Source organism: Pezoporus flaviventris, unplaced genomic scaffold (genome assembly GCF_033815535.1).
Source record: "Pezoporus flaviventris isolate CSIRO_AGI_PZ_B2104156 unplaced genomic scaffold, CSIRO_AGI_Pfla_v1 ptg000013l, whole genome shotgun sequence".
NCBI classification, from domain to species: domain Eukaryota; kingdom Metazoa; phylum Chordata; class Aves; order Psittaciformes; family Psittacidae; genus Pezoporus; species Pezoporus flaviventris.
Genome location: NW_026892561.1, coordinates 18,928,284 through 18,950,586, shown reverse-complemented (window position 1 = coordinate 18,950,586; position 22,303 = coordinate 18,928,284). Strand labels below are relative to the sequence as shown.

The 22,303-nt window shown below is 41.9% G+C and overlaps 1 protein-coding gene across 1 annotated transcript in view; it reads right to left on the bottom strand.

The window, feature by feature from the left end:
* Positions 1 to 20,584, bottom strand: part of ABL2 (ABL proto-oncogene 2, non-receptor tyrosine kinase) — a 48,424-nt gene extending 27,840 nt beyond the window's left edge. Inside the window, exon 1 of the mRNA XM_061452011.1 lies at positions 20,356 to 20,584. Within this exon, the coding sequence (XP_061307995.1) occupies positions 20,356 to 20,533 (178 nt within the window). The 5' untranslated portion in view covers positions 20,534 to 20,584. The remainder of the gene's footprint in view (positions 1 to 20,355) is intronic.
* Between the last annotated feature and the right edge of the window lie 1,719 nt (positions 20,585 to 22,303).

Sequence of the window (22,303 nt, the reverse complement as noted above, 5' to 3'; positions counted from 1 at the left end):
ACTACTCCAGTGACTCAATGGAGTGCTACTCCCCCAGTTTTAACAAAATTATTTGTCTTGTACTGATATTCATCTATTGCTTGGAGGTTTTTGACTAGAAATGCAAAATGACAAAGTGTCTGCTGCTTTCCAAAACAGATTCAGCAACTAGAAAAAGCAAAAAATTATTTCATTTTGTCACTTGCTTGCCACACAATTACTTGACTAATTTTTCCTGTTCAGAGCATGAAATAACAACTCAGTGTTGACACAGTCAGGGAATAAGACTCACTCTAGCTATTTAAAGAGCCTTCCTCCCACTTAATACTGACATAGCTGTCTGAGACATCTCTCCTGCTGCCAGTATTTGTGGTGGTACGACAGGGATGCTCGGAAGATTGGTCAGTATGTTGTCAGCTGTTTTTAACTGAAGGTTACTCTGGCCTCTTACTGTTTCTGCCTCTGGGTGCCACCACCCCCAGAGCTTAATTTGCTCTATTTGCTATACATATTCTGAGGGAGGAAGGAAGAGGAAAAAGTCTGGAAATTCCCAGTGGGAAGTCTAACACTGCAGCTCACTCAGCTCTATCTGTAGAATACTGATAAATTCCTAAACTGCATCCATCTAGAACATCAGGTTTTGTAGATTTTTTACCATGGATAGTAACATACTTTTCCATAGAGGCAAGTAGTACAGCACACCATGAACTGAGAGGATGCTTCAATACTACCTTGCTTCTTGTGGCACCGATAGAGTTTTTACACCTGCAGCAATGGTAGCAGTGACAAGTAGAAACACATATAAACTGACATTCAAGTTCATACAAGATATCACTGACATATGACATGCATAAACAAGGCAAAAATGTCTAAGTTACAAAAATCAGAGAAATCAAGCCATTCATACTGCTTATAGAAGTACTTACAGCCCATAGGAGGAATGGTACATGTACTCTTATCACCATCACTCTAAGAATGATTTGGGAAATTAATGAAGTGCAAGATGACTAAATAAGCTACACTCAGTTTCATGGCAAGATTTTTGCCAGTTGTGCCATAATACGTAAAACTGCTGTTTAATTTAGGAGTGTTGTCTTATGAAGTAAATTTTGAACTGAGACTGAAACCAAAGTCTAACTGTGCCATCCAGAAGGGAACTTGCTTGCAGCATGCCCACAACTTTTGGTTTGAAAGGCCAAGAAAGTTCTCCTTATCTTGTCAAATTAAGATTTTATTTTTTTCCTCCCCTAATCTGACAGCATTCCCCCTCACTCCTTCTTCCTCCCTCTCCACAGAAAAACATTCCCAGTTGTTACTGACCTATGTAGGTTGTCAGGACAGCTGACTGCTGGATTACACAAGGCTATATTGTATTCCTTCAAGAATCAGCAACACTAAGGGCTTCCTCTGGGACCAGAGCACACTACTAGGCTGTAGCAGCATACTAGGAGCCGTCTTAAAGTTGGAAATGCCAAGACAACAGGCAGTCCTGCAAATGCTCCTCAAAATCATTGTCTCTTGAGCCTCTTGCAGTACAAATCTACTCTAAATCGGATACCTCAGTAACCAAAAGCATGATGAACTTGTACTCAGCTCTAACTTAGCCTCTTGAAACAAAGGGACAGAATGCTGTCTTCTGCCTTCTGCTCAGGTACTCGAAACTAAAGCAGCTTTTGGAAGCTTGGGATAAGATTTTTCAGTTTCATTTCTACTGTTTACAGCAGTTATCTCCGGCAATCCTGTATTTACATGTTTCCAAAGTAACTGTAGCTGCTCTCAGAGCAGTAGTTAAAAAGCAGAACATTTACCATCCCATGCAGAAACTTGTTCCAGCCAAGGGCTTCTCTATCGTCCTTACAGAGACCTCTTACTTAGCACTACTGTAAGACAGTCAATCACTGCCAGCTTCTCAAGATGCCACTAAACCTCTGCCTTTTAAGACACTTCCTTATTGGAATTCCACACTGTTGTTACAGGTTACTTAACTCTGAAATTTCTTTGAAAAAGTACCTTCAGGTAAACCACAAGACATACCTCGAGAACTGCTATTTGGCAAGCAGTGGAGCATCCACAAGCAGATATGAGTAACTTCAGTAACTGCTGTACCATGTAGGTTTAAAATAGGTCCTTCAGCTTAGAATGACTTTATAGAATCAAAAGCTAATTAATATTTGAAAGTTATCTGAAGGGTCTCAAGAATTAATGACATGTTTCCTGCTCATCTATATCATTACCAGAAAGTCTTCCCATTGCTTTCAAGCTACTTTAAGCACTTAAAGCCAATATAACTACGTGCTGCATAGGCTGCTTAGAAGTAACAGCTTCCTGTATAGTTTATAGAACTGAGCGTACACCAAAACTGTCAAAACCAGTAAGGGAAGTGAAGCAAGGGAAGATGTTTATATGGACATACTACTGCTTTGAGATTTAAGTCTCTTACAATCTAAAATAAACCATACAAGCATAACAGTGTTAAATTTTCATAAAGCCTGCATGGTCAGTCCCTGAAAGAATGAACCAAGAGCTGAAATACAGAAACCTGGAAGCACCCAGCACATTTAAGCTCCTCCAAGGATGCTAAAGCTCAAGCATGAAGCATCAGCAGAGATTCTTGGGCAAACACCCTTAAAGTCATGTTTTCACCATGAGCAGCAGGTTGGCTGTAGCACACCCCCCCCCTCCCCCCCCCCAAAAAAAGGAAAACCTCTGAAGCACCCACAAAGACAAACAGCACACAAGTGAGTGACTGAAATACAAAGATGAGAGCCTGGAGAATATCCAGCAGAGATCTGTACATAGTACGAACCTTCTTCCCCTACTCTTACCCCCACTAAAAAGACCAATAGATTAAACATGCAGGGTCACACCTCAGGTTCTGAAGCTAGAAAAGCTGAGTAATAGCAAAAGTCAAATTGTCATGATCAAATACAACAAGCAGAATCAACCCTCAAAAGGACTGACTAATGTAGGTTGGCATGTTCTCTTATCAGTAACGTCAAATGTGACTGTTCAGTAAAACTTCTGTATTGAGAACTGGGTATCTAATTAAAATGCAACAGCAGATTACCAGTGTAAGAACTTAATTCCTAATTACTAGAGAAACTGGACTAACAGATCTAGTCACAGAACTAAGACTCTGCTGGCAGAAATACTGGTCAAATAATCCATTTGGTTATCCAACTTTAAGTTCACACCTAGTTCAGCTTGAAGGACAGACAGCCTTTGCCTTTAGCTGTCAGTCTCACCAACTCAGCAACAGCAGTGAAGAGCTGCTGCTCACAAGCACTGGGTTACAATCAGATTTTCATTCAAGGCATACAAGTGTAGCATTGTAGAAAGCCAAGAACTCAATAAGCACAGAAGTAAAATACATGTTAAAAAAGCCCACCCTTAAAACAGGTAAGAGGTGGCCCTATTCTTAGAAGCCTGTGGAAGTAACCTGTTATGAAGAGATAACTGCCTTTAATTCTTTAAGCATCTCAGTCAACTCATTTCTGAACTTCAAAGATTCTGAAAGGACAAATTTCAGAGGCCCATTTCTGAGAGCAGCCTAGCTAAAGAGCTACAGTGCTAAGTATATATGTACAGACTATTAAGTTTCCAGTGGTTTTCTTCTTTTTTTTTTTTTTTTAAGTAATCCTAAACTGGATTCATGAAAGCCCTTCCCCAGACACAAGAGACAAAACTGCTGAACTACTTTGAGGTTTTGAGGGTGCAGACTGAGCATGTGGCTGAGTGAACCCAGCAGGCAGCTGCTGCCAGACCCATGGTTGTTTCCCCTTCTCCCAGCTGCCTCCTTTGCTGCTTCCCACATGCTCAGTGCTCACACCCATGTTCATCTGGTGTTTACTACTCCACGTCAGGAAACCAAATGAACACTTCAGAGCTTTCTGTCAGTTTAGCTCCCTGGACTGCCTCACCACAGAGCTAGATGAGAACAAATACCAGTAAAGAAGCAGCATAGTGGTGATGGTGACAAGCTTCTCTTTTGACAAGTTTTTATCAACTCATTGTAATTCAGATGACCAGGATACAAACAGGCTCTCTCTTGTAAAAGTTTAGTTCAAATTATAACCCTCTCCATCATAGGAAAATAAAATAAATAATGGAAGTATTCTGGCTTTGAAAACTCATGGTGAAGCTTCAGAAATAATGTATTGTGAACACTGCAGACATATTATTTATAACAGACTTCATGATACTGGTACTGCTACTGTTGGCCCCATCAAGGGGAAATTATATTAGACACAACAGGCACATGCTCTAGCAGCAGGACTGAAATGAAATGACTCACCCAATTAAAATACATGGAATCTAATGATTTCACTTCTAAAGAAAGGGCAGGGCTTCCTACATAATGACAGGTACAATATAATTATTGGGAAACCAACATCCTTGGCTTTGTTCTTAATATATGAATGTGGCTGCTGTAATCTAAGACAAATACATAAAATGCAGGTCATTGGTTATCCAAATTCACACCTAGTTCAGCTTTAAACTGAGGAGGAAAAATATTCAGGTCTGGGTGTGGAGGTCTCAAACCAGTTTTTTTGGGTGCTTTGCCAATGTTATGAAAGCAGTACATCACATAAGGGTGGTAGCTACTCTCACAGAAAAAACACAACTGAAAAAAAAGGTGCAACCTGGGCAGGGGAAAATGAGGAGAACTGAGAGCACATTGGCAGAGCAAAGGAAAAAACACTATTGAGCATCAGTTATGTTTAGAGGGACACAGCATCCACACAGACTCAGACCACTAGATGTCCACCTCTATAAAGAGGTTAGCATTATCTTGACAACTTGAATGGGAATGTGTAGCCCTTATGACCATCGTTAGAGAAATATGTAAAGAAACACTTCAAATAGCTCCTTACTCTAATTAAGATTCATAAACTGAGCCTTCTGCAGCTGTTGAGATTCATCTCCTGGTTTTGTCTGGAGATTTGGGGTGGGGATCACTGCTGAGAGCACAGACCCTGGCAGGCATGAATGCTAACTGTGCAGCTGTCCTTGGAAGCATGCTGCTGAAAGTACGACACAATCCTCCTCAGAGACCAGACCCGAGATGTGCTGTCATGTTTTTTTCAGATTTAAAATTACAAGAGTGCTAACAAAGTTGAGTGAGCACATGCGTCACGCAGTTATATGCCTGTTCAGCAGCATGAGTATCTCATCCCCAACAGTGAAGCTTTTCTAAGTAGATAATTGTTCTCCAGATTTGTGATGAGATGCAATGACATTTTTTCCAATGAGGACATGAATTCTAATAAAATTTATTTTCAAATCCTCTAGTAGGTAACCATGTAGCCTTCTCAGATGACTACAACTAAACAGTAAGATCCACAAATTTTGCTGAAACACTTTGTTAGTAATTTAAGGACAAAAGAGAAAGATGATGTATTGGATCCTAGGCTTCTGCTGAGGCCATACCCGTTTTGTGGGTGACTACCTTCGCTAGTACTAACCATGCTGTACTTTTCACCAGCAGTAAATGCTTATTCTCACATGCATTAAATTCACAGCCGGCAGAACATTCTCAGTCAGGGCTAATAATATGACTTGATACTACATGGGATATTTTAGTAGCACTTGATATATCGAGTGCCTCACAGTTTTGATATTTTATTCTTTTGACAGTAATACAGAGCAGGGTAAAATGTGTACTGTGCAGAAGAAGGTCTAAGGTAAAGAAACAAAGTCATTTGCTAAGTATCAGACTGGAAGCTATGGCTGAGCAGGACTCAAACTGGTGTTGGATCACCCATCCTCCTTAAAGCGCAATACTTAAGGCTTTCCTTACAAACCCCTTACAGTACCTCTCCAAGTAATGAATAACATTTCCAATATGAAGACACAAAACACTTTTAAAACCACTACTGTCTCAGCTACCAATGTTCTCTAAACAAAACTCCTACATTTCCTCACACTAATTAAGTAGGATTAAAACAGCTTTAAGTTCAAGCATCAAAAAGGGGAAGAAAATCTGTTATAAATTCAAGTATAACAGAAAGCCCCTGCAGTCAAATTTGGAAAAGAAAGCATGGCCCTGTGGATAGAGGTCTGCATCAGCAGTTCCACTAGAGACCTGCTGCTTAAACCATCTTGTGTACTCATGCCACTCACCTGTATGATAAAACACTGTCTTCCTTTTATAAACTTACTACTTACCAGTGTGTGTGAAATTAGACCAAAATAGATTAAACAGCTAACCACTACAGAAAATAGTTTTCTAACTGCAGGGATTTTTTACATCAGTATTTCATTTTCTTATATTTAAACAAAGATGCTACCCTCATGGGGAGAAATCATTTTCTCCAATTCCTGCATGTCTGTATTCCTGGTTTTAGAGCCTACATCCTTTGTCTGTCAGCAAAGGCAAGGAATTTGGGAACAAAATATTTCCCCAAGAGCAGAGAGACAGATAGAAAACTACTGTGCATCACCTGTTTCATTTTCATAAGAGAGATGGCTCCAAATCAAGACAAAGGCAGCTGAGTAAGAACGCTAAATGATCATGAGAAAGGAAATAGTTTTTCCTAATTTGTCACCTGGCACCAATTCTTGGACAGTTATTTCTGTTTCTCTTTAAGCCTCAGACAACCTTCTTTTATACAGTATTCACCATGGAATCACACTTGTTTGCAACACACAGGATCATTATCTCAAAGCACAAGAGTGATCCCTGGAAGGGTAACCTTCGGTTTAGGAATATGAAGCACCACTATGCCTGAGCAGACTTGGGGGGGGGGGGGAGGAGGAAGAGGAGGGAAGAAGGACAACTACAGCATACCAGAAGTCCTCATGCCTTTGCTTTTTACATGATAGCATTCAAGACAAAGTCTACCTTGGTAGTATTTAAAAAAAAATTCCTATCTCCTTTGTAGCAGTCTGTGTTTTAGGACTGGTTAACCTGTTTCTTTCAATGCAGCCTGTCACTGATTAATCTTAAAAGAAATAACTGACTTCTAGAGAAACATAAATGCATCCCAATTCAGTCTAACAACTACCCCACAGCTGAGCAGTCAATGACGAACACCATGGTAGTGTCAGGTGATCTCATTTTTCTTGTAATTACATGTCTAAACTCTGTACACCAGATCTGGGATCTCTTTGCAGAGACCCTGTCTCCCATCCAACAACCTAAGTGCATGAATGCTTACTGCAATTCACTCTGTTTGTATTGCTCTACTGCTAAACAACCAAAGACAGTAAACTAAAGCTATGTGTTGCTAATTCTCTGTAGCATCAGCCTCTTTATGGATGCTTGATAGATAACATTCAGCAAAGTACACTGTTTTCAGCTTCCATTTCAAGGCAAGCCAAACAATTAACACAAGCACTGACCTTCTTTCAGACCTATTACCATGCAGCAAGTGTTTTGAAATACAAGCTAGAAACACAACAAACACATTTCCCTAACAGCCTAAAGGATGAGACAAGAGTGCATGACTTTTAGCCTGCAGACAACTTTTCTGTGTTTGTTTATGCAAAAGCCTAAACATCTCCATAAACAAAGACAGCATTATTGCCATTTTACAGATGAGAAGTGCACAGAAGCAATAAGACTCTTAATTTGAGGGCTCAGATTGCCTAGCAGAAGTATCAGATTTAACATCTTCTCATGCATGAAAAGTTGCTTGCATACTAGGACATAAGTTGGAAAATTTCTCTTGCTGGCAGATGAAGTTAGGACGAAGCCCAACACACACAAAACAACTAAAAAGGAAGCTGTTCAGTTCTTAAAGTCAAAAGCAAAATAAATATGTATTTTAAGATAGCTACATCTGCCTTTTGATATGTGGATCTCGCCTGCTTTCATAAACCAACAGTTACTTAAAACACTCTTCCCTGTAACCCAGGAATGTTGAATAACACACTCCACTTTTCCTAACAGAAAAACCCTTTAGCAGTGGTTAAATTAAGCCAAAGGTTTGTATCACCCTCTCGTGGTAGGCTGGAAAATCGTGTTCTCCGTAAGAAGCAGCGATCGATCTTTCTCCTCCTACTTTAAATTGACAGAGCCTCCTGCGTGCTGCCCAGGCTCCTCAGCTAAGGTGGTAGTTCTGCCCAGCGTGAGGCTGCTCTCTCTCATTCTCACCTGCTCCCTGCTGTCAATACAGTGCGTGTTTCAAAGCCTACTTCCTGGCTCGAAAAGAAGGTGATAAGCTTTGTGTGGAGAGAGGAAGGCTAGAAAACTGGAAAGGCTGTCTAAAAGTTCCTTGTAGTAAAGTGCTGGTCTTGCTCAGGAACAAAATACTTACTAGCAATACCTCATGCATAGCAGCTGCAGTGTAGTTCTGTAACAGCTGATGCACAACAGAATTCATGCTAATAATTGGCTTACCTGAGTCTACACAGTCTATGTTGCCTTAAGGCATGCCAACTTCCACAGCCCACAAGCCAACAAGCATAATACTAGGGCTAACCCATCCACCTGTGGTGAGCAGGTACTGAGAGGCCAGCTGAGCACTATTCTAGAGCTAGGCTGCACCTAGGAGCAGTTACACGGTTTGCCACCAGCCCCTAAAATGAGAAAAATGTGTGGCAGAAACTCTAACACAGCATGCAAAAAAAGTCATTGCACCTTATGGTGTAAATTTGTGCGCTGATGAAGAGACACATCTTATACTGTCTTAATCAAATTCAGCTTAACCATTTGACAAGATATAGGTGGAAGCTATAGACTTATTCATATCAACAAAAGAAAGAGTTATGATACAAGACCACAAACAAATTTAGCTTTGACAGAGTTAAGGTGTGTCCTATTTCAACTTCTCAAAGCATATCTGTAGTCCCAACTAAGTGCTAAAGTACAGAAATTACCACACAATTAAATGAGCTGATTTAGAGGGTAGTGCCCTCTTTCAAATATTTTACCCCTAAAGCAATTAAATATAATTATGATGATCTAAAACCAGAAAATGAATGTTTTCTAACAAAAACAGATTTAGTGTTTTTATGACAAAAGCAAGAATTAAACCTCCCAGACTTCTGTTCCACAGCATATCTCTGGCAGGCTACTCAAATCATCTGAGTGTCTACTTATTTTGTACATCAGTCCTAAGCCATCAATGAACCTCTGGAAGAAAAAGTTACAAAAAGTGGGCTAGTTGGTTTTTCTGTAGTTTATATCAGACTCATGTATTCTATCTCTCAAAAATAAGATCTCAGTTTCTTATAACATGAACAATCAGCTCCTCCCTCACAGCTATGCGCAAACCTTAACATCCACAGGCTTTTTTAAGATCCTGAAGAAAAAAACCCTAAATATAACTTGAAATACTAGCACTGCAAGACACTACGTACCATTTTCTAAGGATCTCCAGACAAGGACTTTTTAATCTGATAAAGCAGCTCTCCTTTCTCTGTTTACTCTTGGGATTTTTTTTAAAAAGAGCCATAAATCAAAATTAAGGCCAATGATTATCCTGAATAACAAGCATACAACTTATGATTAGTGAAAAAGGTATTTCACTGTGCTTCCCTGGGTAACTGGGCCAGAGCACGGGTTTTACAGTGATACCAATTGCAAAAGCACTGCTCATCCCTTCTTCCTCTGTAAAATGTACGCATCTCCCTGCCTTGAAAAAAGATGACAAAACCTACCAAAACCCCACTCATCTTCCTAGTCAGGAGAAAGCACAAGAATTCTCTGGGGCTTTTATTGTTTATATATGTTACTACCACAAATGACAAATCTCATCATGGCTTACTTGATGCCAATCCAGTCAGTAAAAAAGCAGGTTTGCAGACAAACCAGAATTGCCTGATATCACCATGAAGCGATCAAAGAAACAACTTTCAGAGCATCTCCAATGCCTGTACCACAGCCTTTATGTTTTGATAAAAGTGTCAAAGAGTAACCTTACCAAGGCTTGACTCTATTAACAACATTTTAAAAAGTGCATGTAGGACATTCAGCAGTTTAAAGTTCAAGTTTTAAGAATTTGCTATTTTAATTTCAGTATCTTAATTCTGAGTGAGAGAGCTGCCCATTTTAAGAGTAGTTTACAGATGAAAAAATTTTGTAGAAGAAAAGGAACCACAGATCAGCTCTGAAAGGACAGTTTCTTTTTCACTTGTAGGGAAGTGAACAGTAGACATGAAGAAAGCTTTAAAATTACAAACCTGTGCTCTAAGAAAAAACTGTGTTAAATACAAGCATTAAGTCTCTGTTTATGCAATATAGCTCAGAGCAGTATAAACTCAAGCTCTGCTGCATTTAGTGACATAATGGAGGAAGGAAGCTATGCCACTGTTTCAAAAGATCTTCAAGGTTATCCACAGCCTTGAGAAGGGTCCATTTCACCCTGCCCAGATAATATAATTTGTATCAACTTTTTAAAAGTTTGAATAAGCAGTCACTGTAGTTTCATAAATAGGTGAGCTCTAAATATTTTTTTCCAGTTTTCTTCTATTAAGTAATTTTCAGAGATAGCAGTATAGCTGTATCTTGTCTCTACCTCTGCTCTTGGCTTTTCTAAGTGGCAACACAGAATTGATATTCTCATCAGTTGCACAGCCTCCCACAGGTTCCTGAATAGCAGCAGCAAAACTGAACAGTCTTGTTAACTCTGTGACACTGCTGGTTAGCAAAATGAACCCTCGGCAGCAAAGGCTTTGAAATAATGTTGAGAAACTGAGCTGACCGTGTAAGCTAAGGAAGGCCTTATTATATTAATTTACACTCCAGCTTGGATTTCAAGGGTTATCTTCACAACTGGACTACAAAGTATGAATGTACAAATATTTTGTTTTTCCCTAGAAAACAGATCTGTGCTCTGTAAACAACTTTAGACCCCTAATGTTTAGGGTAAATGTAGGAGGCAATACTAATCTACTTGAATATGGTAATATTTAAACAAGCTTCTAGGCTAGGCCCTGTTGGAGTGTGCACAGATTTGTGACAAGGACGGCTTATCACACTGCAATTCCTGTATGTTTTGGGGTGTCTACTGTACAGGAATATTACTGTACAGTCAACTTTTCCAAAAATTATGGGTCTAATTGAACAAGGAATCTGAAAAACATAACACCTCATGACCTACACTACATCCTACCACCATAATAGATAAGATTAATACCATTTATTTCAACCAGAAGCAAGCCTGAAACCTGTTTCAAAATTAGCCAAGGTGTGGAGCACACTTAACCTGCAACAAAAGCAATTACTGGAATCTCATGCCAAACCACTATAAATCCCACGTATGAACTCTAAAGAGGGTATATGTGTATTCTTTCTCCAACTGCACTTGATTCTACCTCTGGTAAGAAGGGAACAGGAGAAAGAGATCTAGGTGAGTTTTTTCTTCCCAAAACGAACAGTCCTGCAAATTAACGTCTGGTTGTGCTCCAGGAGCTTGGAACTTATCTTTTTGTGCCTGGTATCAGTAATCAGCTACTTTAGCCCTGATTCAGTCACACAGTTGAGTAAGACGATCGTTGAAGGTCCTCTGCAATTGAAATATTCTATTCTATATGGGGGTACTTCCCCCAACAGGTGTGCTGCCCATTACAGGAACATCAGTCAGTAACCCAGTTTCAAGTTATGACAGGTCAGTTTAGAAAGCCCACCTGTCTCATTTAACAGTTATTAAATATACTCAAGATTGTATTTTAAAACATTATCTGCAAAGTTGAACAGTTGAAATACAGTCTCCAGTGTACTGAAATGCACTATTAGGGAGAAGGTGCAAGATCATCTTTTACCCTTTTATCTTCTTCCAGTCTTCCCTTATTCCCATTCTTTCCTCTCCAGCATTATTTGTCTTTCTGGAATACTTTTCTCCATAGCTGCTCATCCTATGTTTCCTAGTTGAGATGATGACAGATAGGAACAGCAGACACACACTTGTTTGCTGTTGGGATTATCGTAGGTGAAAGGAAAGAGAAATAAGACACCAAGGTGCACAGGGTGACAAATCCATAATGGTCTCATCCTCCTATCCTTTAATTTGATTCCTAATTGGACCCCAACAGCAGCAGGAGATGGTTCCTATGCTTTTGCCTACATAGCTTGCAACAAGAAACAGCTACTTTAGTGTCACTTCAGTTTCACTTTAGTAAAGATAGCTTTAAATAACACACACACAAAAACAAACAAAAAAAAACAACCACACACACACAAAAAAAAAACAACCAGGAAAGAGCCAAAATCCAAACCAGTAACATCAAATTAATGGATGAAGGTCCTATAGAAAGTGAGGATGTCCTATAAAAAATGAGTTTTCCTTCACTGAAGAGCTACTTTTCTTAACATAACTGTAGTCCCAATTCTATCACTATGTCATAGAATACTTTCAAATCAACGTAAGTGAAGCTCCAAGTTCATTAACACATGCAATTATTTTTAATGGAAGATTAGGATCCTAAGAACAACATTTGGTAGGAAGACACAGGAGAGAAGGAATTTCTTGAAAAAGTTCAGTCTTAAAAGATGTTTAAATGGCCATCAAAGATCAGCAGAAGATTGAAATAAAACCAGTTCACTTCTTAGTGAAGTATATGCAGTTGTATTAGGAGATGCACATGTCTTTATAGAAAGCCCACAAAGCACATGAAACTTCCTAAGCAGATATGGGTAATATAACTAAGGCTTGTTGTGGTTTAGAGTGTTACCAACAGGAAGCCTCAATGGTTTTGTAACAGTCACTTATTCTAGAGAGAATAGCCTCTATTGATAATACCAAGATCAGTCCTTAAAATAAAGTATTTCATAACCACAAAACCAGTGAAATGTGAGGGATGATGCAGTTACCAAAAGCCATTACTTCAGATCCAGCAATTCAACTGTGTTACAGCACTTAGCGCAAGCTTTTGTTTCTTTCCTGCTGTGTGAAGAGAGAAACTGCTGGTGGTCCAAAAACTGTTAAAAGTATTTCTATACCAGTAAACATGCTTCTGAACGCTGTTAAGAAGGAACCTGTATGCCTACTTTGCAGACTCACCTGCAAAGCCAGTCATTTGCACTACAGCTACGAAGCTTTACATCATTCATAATTACATACTGCTGAAAGAACTACTAACCGTTTGGCAAGCAGTGATTTAGGATATCAGATTCTCAAACAGTTATAATGTAGATGAAGCTTTAGTTTGTGATCTTTTATTTCTTGGCTTTTTGAATGCAAAGAGGTAAAAATGAACTGCAAGTCACTAGCCAAAACTTAACTTCGCGTATCTTTCACACACATCCCTACTGGAATAAGCATAAACTGTTGTTTCTTGGTTTATGTTAGTTGGATTTTAACATAGTTTCTTACAAGTGTGAACTAGTCAGCTGTCAGCAGTACTTAGAAAACAGTTTAGGGATAATAAGTATGCTGGAAACATTAAGTTGTGACAACTAAGAGAAATGGGCTAGAATAAACCACACTAACAATCCTCTAGTTTTATCTACAAAATACAGACCTAAAAAGTACGCTTTTAGCTCAGCAAAGACTGGTCTGCTTTAAGAACAATCAAACATGACATATGCTGAAATAAGTGGGTCACAAAACAGGTCACTTCTGAACACCAATGAAAACATGACTTCAAGCCTATTATCCCAAAAATCTGTAATTAGTACCAGCCATAAAGTATTCCTGAAGCCAACCCTCCTACAGCTTCTCTAGGAGAAAGTCCAACTATCTTCAAACTCCCAATAATGTGAGCTGTCAGTCCTCCTATATTAAAAAAGTTTAGGCTGCTTGTGACAATTTGCTTGCGACAATTTGCTTGCGTGTCCTATAGTTTACACGTTCACTTTCCACCTATTTGTTCACTCGGCCATGTCCCTATTTCCACAAAAAAAAAAAAAATCCCACAATTTTTTTTTTTGCAAAACATTGCACTTGCATGCAATAGCAAGTTTGTGAAATATTGCTAGAACAACTTGTACCACACCATCTGCTACATGTGGAGAACTGAGAAATCAGAGAGCTGTCTGGGCTTTGAAATTTGATTTTTAAGTTAGTTCTGACTAACATCTTTTGAAGTAGTTTCATTTCAGTCTTACCTTTTTCTGACAACAGTCCTCTGTGTATGTGAAAATTACATAGGAAATACAGATAGGCCGGGAATTAGAACCAATCAATAGTCTGTATTGTATTGTCCCTTCCATCCAGTTGGCAGAGTCTTCTCATTTGCAAAATGCAGTATGCAAAAATCCCAACTTAAGATATAAAAATGAGTATTGAATGCAACTGAATCTAGAGGAACAATTTAGATATCATGGAAAATTACGCAACACAGAACATGCCTGCAATTTTATGTTCTGCAGGAGATGTTCCCCTAGACATTTATCTGAACTATCCTTTATTCCCCAAATAATTAGTTAAGAGTTATTTATACGTTATGGTCCCACAAGATTTCTGATTTACAGTACAAAGAGTCACACACTGAATACAGTGATTATATTCCATCTGCACAGAGCATTTACTGACAGGAAAGTCTGCAGGCAAGTAGCTCTGGCCTGAGCTTGCTGCATTTCAGTGAGATGAAAACTAAAGAACGTTTTAGGCAACCCACAAAGTGCAGTTGTTAAACTGACCCTATTTTCTCTCCATTTTCCTGCATCCAGCCCTTCAATTTCACCGAATTTCAAAGGGACAGTGTTATTTATGCTTCTTCCTACTTTAGAATATTTTTATCATGTGGCTTAGCACTCCAACTGCCTTAGGGGAGCTTTAATGATAATTTTATTTTTAAAAGTATAGCCTTATCTTGCCTGACCTTGATACACATAGTAAAAGGTTGCTAAACTCCTCCTCTAGAAAACAAAACAGGGAACAAATGTCCTGCGCCTGCTGGATCAAAAGCTCAAGTGTGGCAGAGTCTTCCGCTACTCCAAAATATATCACCAGGGCAACTGTACCAGTACTGCAAACGGGTATTGCAAAGGCTTTCCAGCCAGGATTTAAATAATCTGATTTTCCTGCAGCATTTTTTCTACAACACTCAGCAAGTCTTTTTGGAGATGAAAAGCATGCTAACAACATTCCAAAGAATATCCTGGTATAGCAGGCAGTTATCTACTCTTCAGAAAGAAAATTAGAGAATGTCACCGTTCAGAGTTCATACAAGGAGCTTCCATACAACTTGGAAGTTGTTGGTTGTCATCAGTTGTACCCCTTCCTTCAAACAAACTACTGAAAGGATAAGGAGATAACGTAGTTCTTGTTCTCTCCTCTATTCCTTCTCTGAAAGAGGAAAACGAGCTCATCCTGTAATGGGATCAAGTACTTATTTTCTGGTTGTACTGAAATGTAAATATTTGATCGTAATTAGTGTTCTCTACAGCTTCTCCGTGCTGAGTTACTGTGCCTGTGGTACTAGTAATTCTGATGCAGTGCACATGGGAACACTAGTGTTTGAATAATCCTTCTGTTTACACTCTTCCTTTCTAGCACATTACTAGCAACAAACATGCTTGATGATCCATTGCTTGCTTTTGTAAGTCACAGATTACATGCTAGGAATGCTCACAAAAGAGCTCTTGGAAGGGCTAACTACAAAAGGCTGCAAAATCTATGCCTATCTTTTTGCATTTTGGAGAGATCTGCTCCATGGCTAACAAATCACAGAACAAGTAGGGTTGGAAGGGATGTCTAGAGATCATCCAGTCCAACCCCCCTGCCAAGGCAGGGCCACCTAGAGGAGGTTACACAGGATCATGTTCAGGTGGGAGACTTCACAATGTTCTTAGGCACCCTGCTGCAGTGCTCTGCCACCCTCAACATAAAGTTCTTCCTCACACTGAGGTGAAACTTCTTGTGCTTTAGTTTATGGCCATTGTTCCTTGTCCTGTCACTGGGCACCAATGAAAAAAAGTCTGGCACCATCCTCTGGGACCCACCTTTGAGATACTTACATGCATTCATAAGATCCCCTGTCAGTCTTCTCTAAATAGCAAAACTCCCACAGTTTCTCCTCATCAGAAGGATGCTCCAAAATCCTGATCATTCTCATGGCTCTTCACTGCACCCTTTCCAGTAGCTTCTTGTCTTTCTTGTACTGAGGAGCCCAGAACCGGACAAAGTACTCCAGATGTGGCCATACCAGGATCAAATAGAGGGGGAGGAGTACCTCCCTAAAAGTCACAGAATCATAGAATAGTTAAGGTTGGAAAGGACCTTAAGATCATCTAGTTCCAACCCCCCTGCCATGGGCAGGGACACCTCACACTAAACCATATCACCCAAGGCCTCATCCAACCTGGTCATGAACACTGCCAGGGATGAAGCATTCACAACCTCCATGGGCAACCCATTCCAGTGCCTCACCACCCTAACAGGAAAGAATTTCCTCCTCATATCCAATCTAAACTTCCCCTGTTAAAGTCTGAACCCATTACCCCTTGTCCTGTCACTACAGTCCCTAATGAAGAGTCCCTCTCCAGCATCCCTATAGGCCCCCTTCAGATAGTGGAAGGTTCCTATGAGGTCTCCATGCAGCCTTCTCTTCTCCAGGCTGAACAGACCCAACCTTCTCAGCCTGTCTTCAAAGGGGAGGTGCTTCAGTCCCCTGATCATCCTTGTGGCCTTCCTCTGGACTTGTTCCAACAGTTCCATGTCCTTTTTATGTTGAGGACACCAGAACTGCACACAATACTCCAGGTGAGGTCTCACGAGAGCAGAGTAGAGGGGCAGGATCACCTCCTTCGACCTGCTGGTCACACTCCTTTTGATCCAGCCCAGGATATGGTTGGTTTCTGGGCTGCAAGCCCACACTGCAGCCAGCTCATGTTCAGTTTCTCATCGACCAACACCCCCAACTCCTTCTCCGCAGGGCTGCTCTGAATCTCTTCTCTGCTCAACCTGTAGCTGTGCCTGGGACTGCTCCGACCCAGGTGTAGGACCTTGCACTTGGCATGGTTAAACTTCATGAGGTTGGCATCAGCCCACCTCACAAGCGTGTCCAGGTCCCTCTGGATGGCATTCCTTCCCTCCAGCGTATCAACCGAACCACACAGCTTGGTGTCATCGGCAAACTTGCTGAGGGCGCACTCAAACACACTGCCCATGTCACCGACAAAGATGTTGAACAAGACCAGTCCCATCAGCTTGCTTAGGACTTTTCTGCTGAACTTTGCAGCAGCGCTCACAAAATTCAATACTATGGTAAACGGAAGCCTCCAGCAGTCTAGGTGTCTGTTCTCATGAAAGAATAGCGGGGTTCCACAACACAGATTTCCTTGTTCTTTCCATAAAGCAGAAAACATCTTCAAATTCCTTGCCTCTTCCAAAATACATCCTGAAGTAAGTAGTGCCTGTATAGCTGTAGTGCTTTCCCTACACAGCTGTAACACAGCAAACACGCTTGAGACAAACTGGTTCAACTCAATCTATCAATTTTTCAAGGATGACTATATTTCAAGTTAGTTGCATGAAAACGCTCATCTCAGGTTTTCATAAGAGCCTCAGCCTAGCATAAGGGATTTTACATTTTATTGATTTGACACAATCAAAATCCTGTAGTAATATGGGTCTGAGGATGAAAATATTGTTTATTTCCACCCTTTTCATAAAAAATCCCGAAGAAGCAACCATTTAAAATGAACTTTGGCAAGAGTGCTTAGTAAGGTTCATAGTATAGTACGAAATCTGCCAATGTGAGCTGAGGCAGAGATTTACACCTGTAGGTCAATAGGTTGCCTTCCTTAAATAAATTACTATCAAGAAAAGCCAAGGAAGGTAGATAATCCAGGCTCATCCTTTGACTGGCTGGTTTAGTCGCTGGTCCAAGAGGGCTAACTCATAATCCTGTGCTTCTACCATCATTTTTCAAATACTGTGAACAGACATCCTAGAGACAGAATGGAAGGTCAGGTTCAGAAAGAAATTACTACAAAACAGGAATCTAGATCAAGGAGTATCGCCAGCAAGCACAGCATCCCAGCAAAATAAGAGTAGCACTTAAGGCTAGCAAAAAGCTAGGTTAAGTAAAACAGGACAACAAGGTTAGTAAACGAAAAATAAGAATAGAAGTTGAGAAATCCCCTCAGAAAGGGAAGTGAGGATCACAAGAAAAGAACTGAGAAAGGAAGTGAACTCCAGATTCAGAAATATTAGAAAAATGATTTATTATTGCCCAAGACAAGTATTTAAATAGGTGCTCAACTTTGATTAGCACTTGGTACAGATAATCAATAGCAAGTTGTTCACTCATTTCTAGTAAAATGTGCATGGAATCAGGGAACAACTTAACACGGCTGAGGTACTCACCAAAACAAGACAGCAGTTTGAAGCCTGCTCTAAAACTCAAAAACTGGATTGCCAAAAACACACACCCCTTTTACATAACCTAACAGAATAAAAAGCTGTATCATATTTTCAATAGACATATCTTCCTTTACAGTCTGCAAAGAAAATAACAGAGGCAACAAAAACCTAATGAAAATTATATCAATCACCTTACCACTGAAGCAGATAAACTAAGCAATATAAATAGTAGAGAAAATATTTTTAAAGATACAGTCATTGTTATCACAGAGAAATGTTCTTTTTATATGCCCCTGAACAGTTTTATTCAGAGCGTGTTAACTTCCCTGGCTCATTCTTGTTTTGAGTTGTATGGAAGACAAAGCAGAGGGCTGGCAAAGCACATAATTTCTTGTCTTGGTGCGCATGCATGCTTAAGAAAGCTTTTCCTCTCTATTTCCCTGCCACTCCATGTTAATAATTCTACCATCTACCTTTAAAATTTAGTAGGGCAGAGGGAGGAGCTAGAAGAATTTATTTAGGATGCTAAACTAAATTACTACTAAAACACGCAGCAATAAATGAAAAGATGTGCTTGAGTCGGTCTCAACTGTGTTATTCTGAAGTAACTGCACGTTCCCCAGATGCTGCACTGTACTTCCCACAAACACCCTTTCTGTCCTTGCCTTATAAAAGCAAGAACTAAATAGCCATCTTGGTACCAAAACACAAAAAGAGACTATTTGTCATTAGCAGGAGTGCTCCTGCCTGCTCAGTCATACTTAGCATTTTGTCTAGATAGCAGTTTTGCTCTAAAGTCTAAAGATGTAGACTTCAGCATCCTGAATGAAGTGGGGTACATGCATAACTTCTGAATTCTGCTCCTAACATTGTGCATTTCAGTATTTGTCTATTATAGTAATGGTTTTGCCAAAGAGACTTTTAAAGTACAAAAACAACAGAGTAAAACATGAAGTTGATGATACTATGTCTGAAGGATGCAATAAAATGCTTAGTTTTAATTGTAGTAATAGAGGGTCAGGCATTTCAGCAAGCTCAGAGTTCTGTTTTGATTTCAAAGTTGATACCACTCCCTGAACTCAAAAGCTGTAAGACTGAGATTTTAAAAACCAAATATATTGGTGCACTCTTGTTTTGATTCATACTTATGTGTCAGCAGTCACAGCTGATGATATTTACATTTAGACTGCTGGTTGCATGTTCCTTAATCTTTTTGCCTATGCTCATTCTATTGAGCAGAAGAAAACATGTATTGTCAGAAAAAGTTTGCTCTATAAACAGTGACATATCTCTCCACCTAAAGCCAAACCAGTCACACTCTCCATAGCAGATTCAGCTCCTTAGGATTAGAGATGCATCCACGCATCTATTCTCAACATGCTTGTCAGAGCAGACAGGTTTCAGTTGATCATACCTTCCAAAACTTGTGCATTATATAAAGGTGTTGCCAGACAGATAAAAAAACAACAACAACAAAATTCCACATAATTACAAAGGGGAATTTGAAGTTGTGGGGTCCTCCTAAGAGAGATTAATGAAACTGATCGTGTTGCATTAAACATTTCCGGTATCAGTTTACAGGAATAAGAATAGATGTGGACAGGGAAAAACTTAAACAGAGAAGGAGATTTCAGCTGTAACACCCCAGTCAAAACAAAATCGTTTGCTCTGTCAGGAGCTATACAACAACAGAGACTTACAGATGTAGATGGGCAAGTTACAAGCGCCCCAGTAAATAAGCACATGTACAGTTTACCTTTGTAAATAAAACCAGAGCTAGGAAACGCCGCACTGACAGCCGCCAAGAACTGCGAGTTTTGATTCCCGGTGGTGCCACCTCGCTGCCGCAGATGCCGGGGAGTCCCAGCTCCGGGGGAAGTTCCTCCGGCCCCGCTGCCAGGCTCCATGCTGGGCCGAGGCAAGCGTCCCCCGGGACGTGGCACGGTGGCGGGGCTACCCCGCTCCCCCCGCCGGGAGAGGCGCCTCTCTTCGCCCCGCACCTCTCCCCTCCCCCAGTTAAACCCACAACAACAAAGGAGGCAGGGGAGGAAGGGCGATCTCGCCCCTTTCCCCCGAGCCCCGCGATCGACCCTCTGGCCGAAGCCGAGGGCAAGCGGGCGCCCCCCGAGCAGCGGCCCTCCACCCACCCGGCGGCGCGGCCCCAGCCCCGGCCCCTCACCGTGCTGGGTGAAGATATTGAAGCCTCCCTCGGCGGTGCGCCCGGCAGCCTCCCGCCGGCGGCCCGCCGGCTTGGCCGCGCTGCTACCCCGCAGCCCCCGCGGCTGCTGCTGCTGAGGCGGCGGCTGGTGCTGGAGCCCGGCGCCCGGCTCCCCGACGCGGCCCACCTGCTGCCCCATCGCCGCGCTCCCGGCCGCGGCCCGCGCTCACATGCCGCCGCTGCTCCCCGGCCCGGCAGGCGGCCTCCCGCTCCTCCCCCCGGCGCGGCGCGCCGCGGCCCGGCCCGGCCCGGCGGCTCCCGCCCGCCTTGCCGCCCCCGCCGGTCCCCGCGGCGCTCCGGCCTGGGACTCACGAACTCGCCCCCTCAGCCCCCGTCGCCATCTTAAACCACAGAGCGCCGGGAGAGCGGGGACAGAGCGGCTCCTGCAGCCGCCTCCGGTCCTCCGAGGGAGGTCGCTCACCCCTCCCCAGCAGCGGCAGTCTCGCGCGGTCGATCCGGCACGGTCGCAGGAGCAGTGTGGCTGTGACGGGGACAAGTAGGGACTGAGGAGCAGGACCCCGGGGTACTGCCCGCATTGTGCCCTCGGAGGGACCTTCCTTCTTGGCCACGATTTGAGGCGCGGGCAACCTTACCGAGTGCTGCGGCCGTGGCCCGAAGGTTGCCCCACTCAGGGCAGCTGAGTGCCGGCCCCACAAACACGCTTTCCCTGCAAGCTAAAGCAAGGCTGGTTCACCTGCGAACCCAAGCAGATGTGAGGTGTGATGCTGGGGTCGCGTACCCGACTGCAGAAGGGAGCGGTGGTGGGCCCGTCCTGAGCCATACACATCTCCTCCATGGCTCACCAGGCCCTGGATGAGCTCCTCTCATCCAGGACCTGCTCTCCTGGCCAGGGGCGTAGAGGAAGAGAAAGGCACTGTGTGTGAATACCATCAGGCAATCAGGCATATTAGTGGCCGTGTGTCGCTGACAGCAGCATCTTGTCATCGGGTGGCTGAACATACACTCTATTCTGTAATTGGTAAACTGTTTCCTTTCCGCTTCTGTAATGTTAGCATAAGGTGGTCCAATTCAAAGCAGAAAGGAGAGGTTTCATTCTGAAAGATAATGGTCTTTGTTGCAGTTTAGAGGAACTAAGAAGTATTTCAGTCACCATGCTGGCTACTATTTCAGCAATGCTGTGGCGATGTTGCTTCATCGTGGATGAGCTGTCATGTTGCTCATCTCAAATGCCCTCACCACATCAGTGAGAACTGACATGACAGTGACAAACTGGCTTGGTAAGACCCAGAGCCAGCCAAGGAGCTACTGCAGCCTATGGCTGGACCAACCTTTGTGTGGCTGTCCTGGGTTGGGAAGGTGAGAAGAAGCTTGTTTGCCAGTTCCATGAAAGTCAGCTTTCTTCATTATATTTGTAGTTACAGGAATTCTAAGGCTGTAGTTTACCTTCTCAGGATCATGAGGTGGTACCAAAATTCTATCCATACTATCACATGCACTCAGACTGCACCCTGCCTAAAATAGGGGTGGCTCGTCCAGCTGGCTGGTGTGTACTCTGACGCAGGCTGGAGTAAATGGGAGTGAGGAGCACATGGAGCCGGAAATGCCTTAACTCATTAAATTATTGGACTAAAAACACACAGCAAATTATTTCTGGGAACATCTGAGTTGTAACATAGGGTATGCATTGCCACGTCCAGGACCATGTATATGAATGGTTATGTGTATATGAGCAGAGGCTGTCTCTGCAGGATGGACAGTCTCTGGCAGAACTGGCCCACATGGGTAAACTGCAGTGGAGATATTTCCTGGTCTCATTCCAGCTAGAATTTGCAGGGTTTGGCATTTGTAAATGGTTTGCCTTGTAAACAAAATATATGTTCTCTGAAGACTGTAGAGAGACAACAAACACGGAATTCCCTCACACCATTTGCAGTTGCCACTTTAAAAA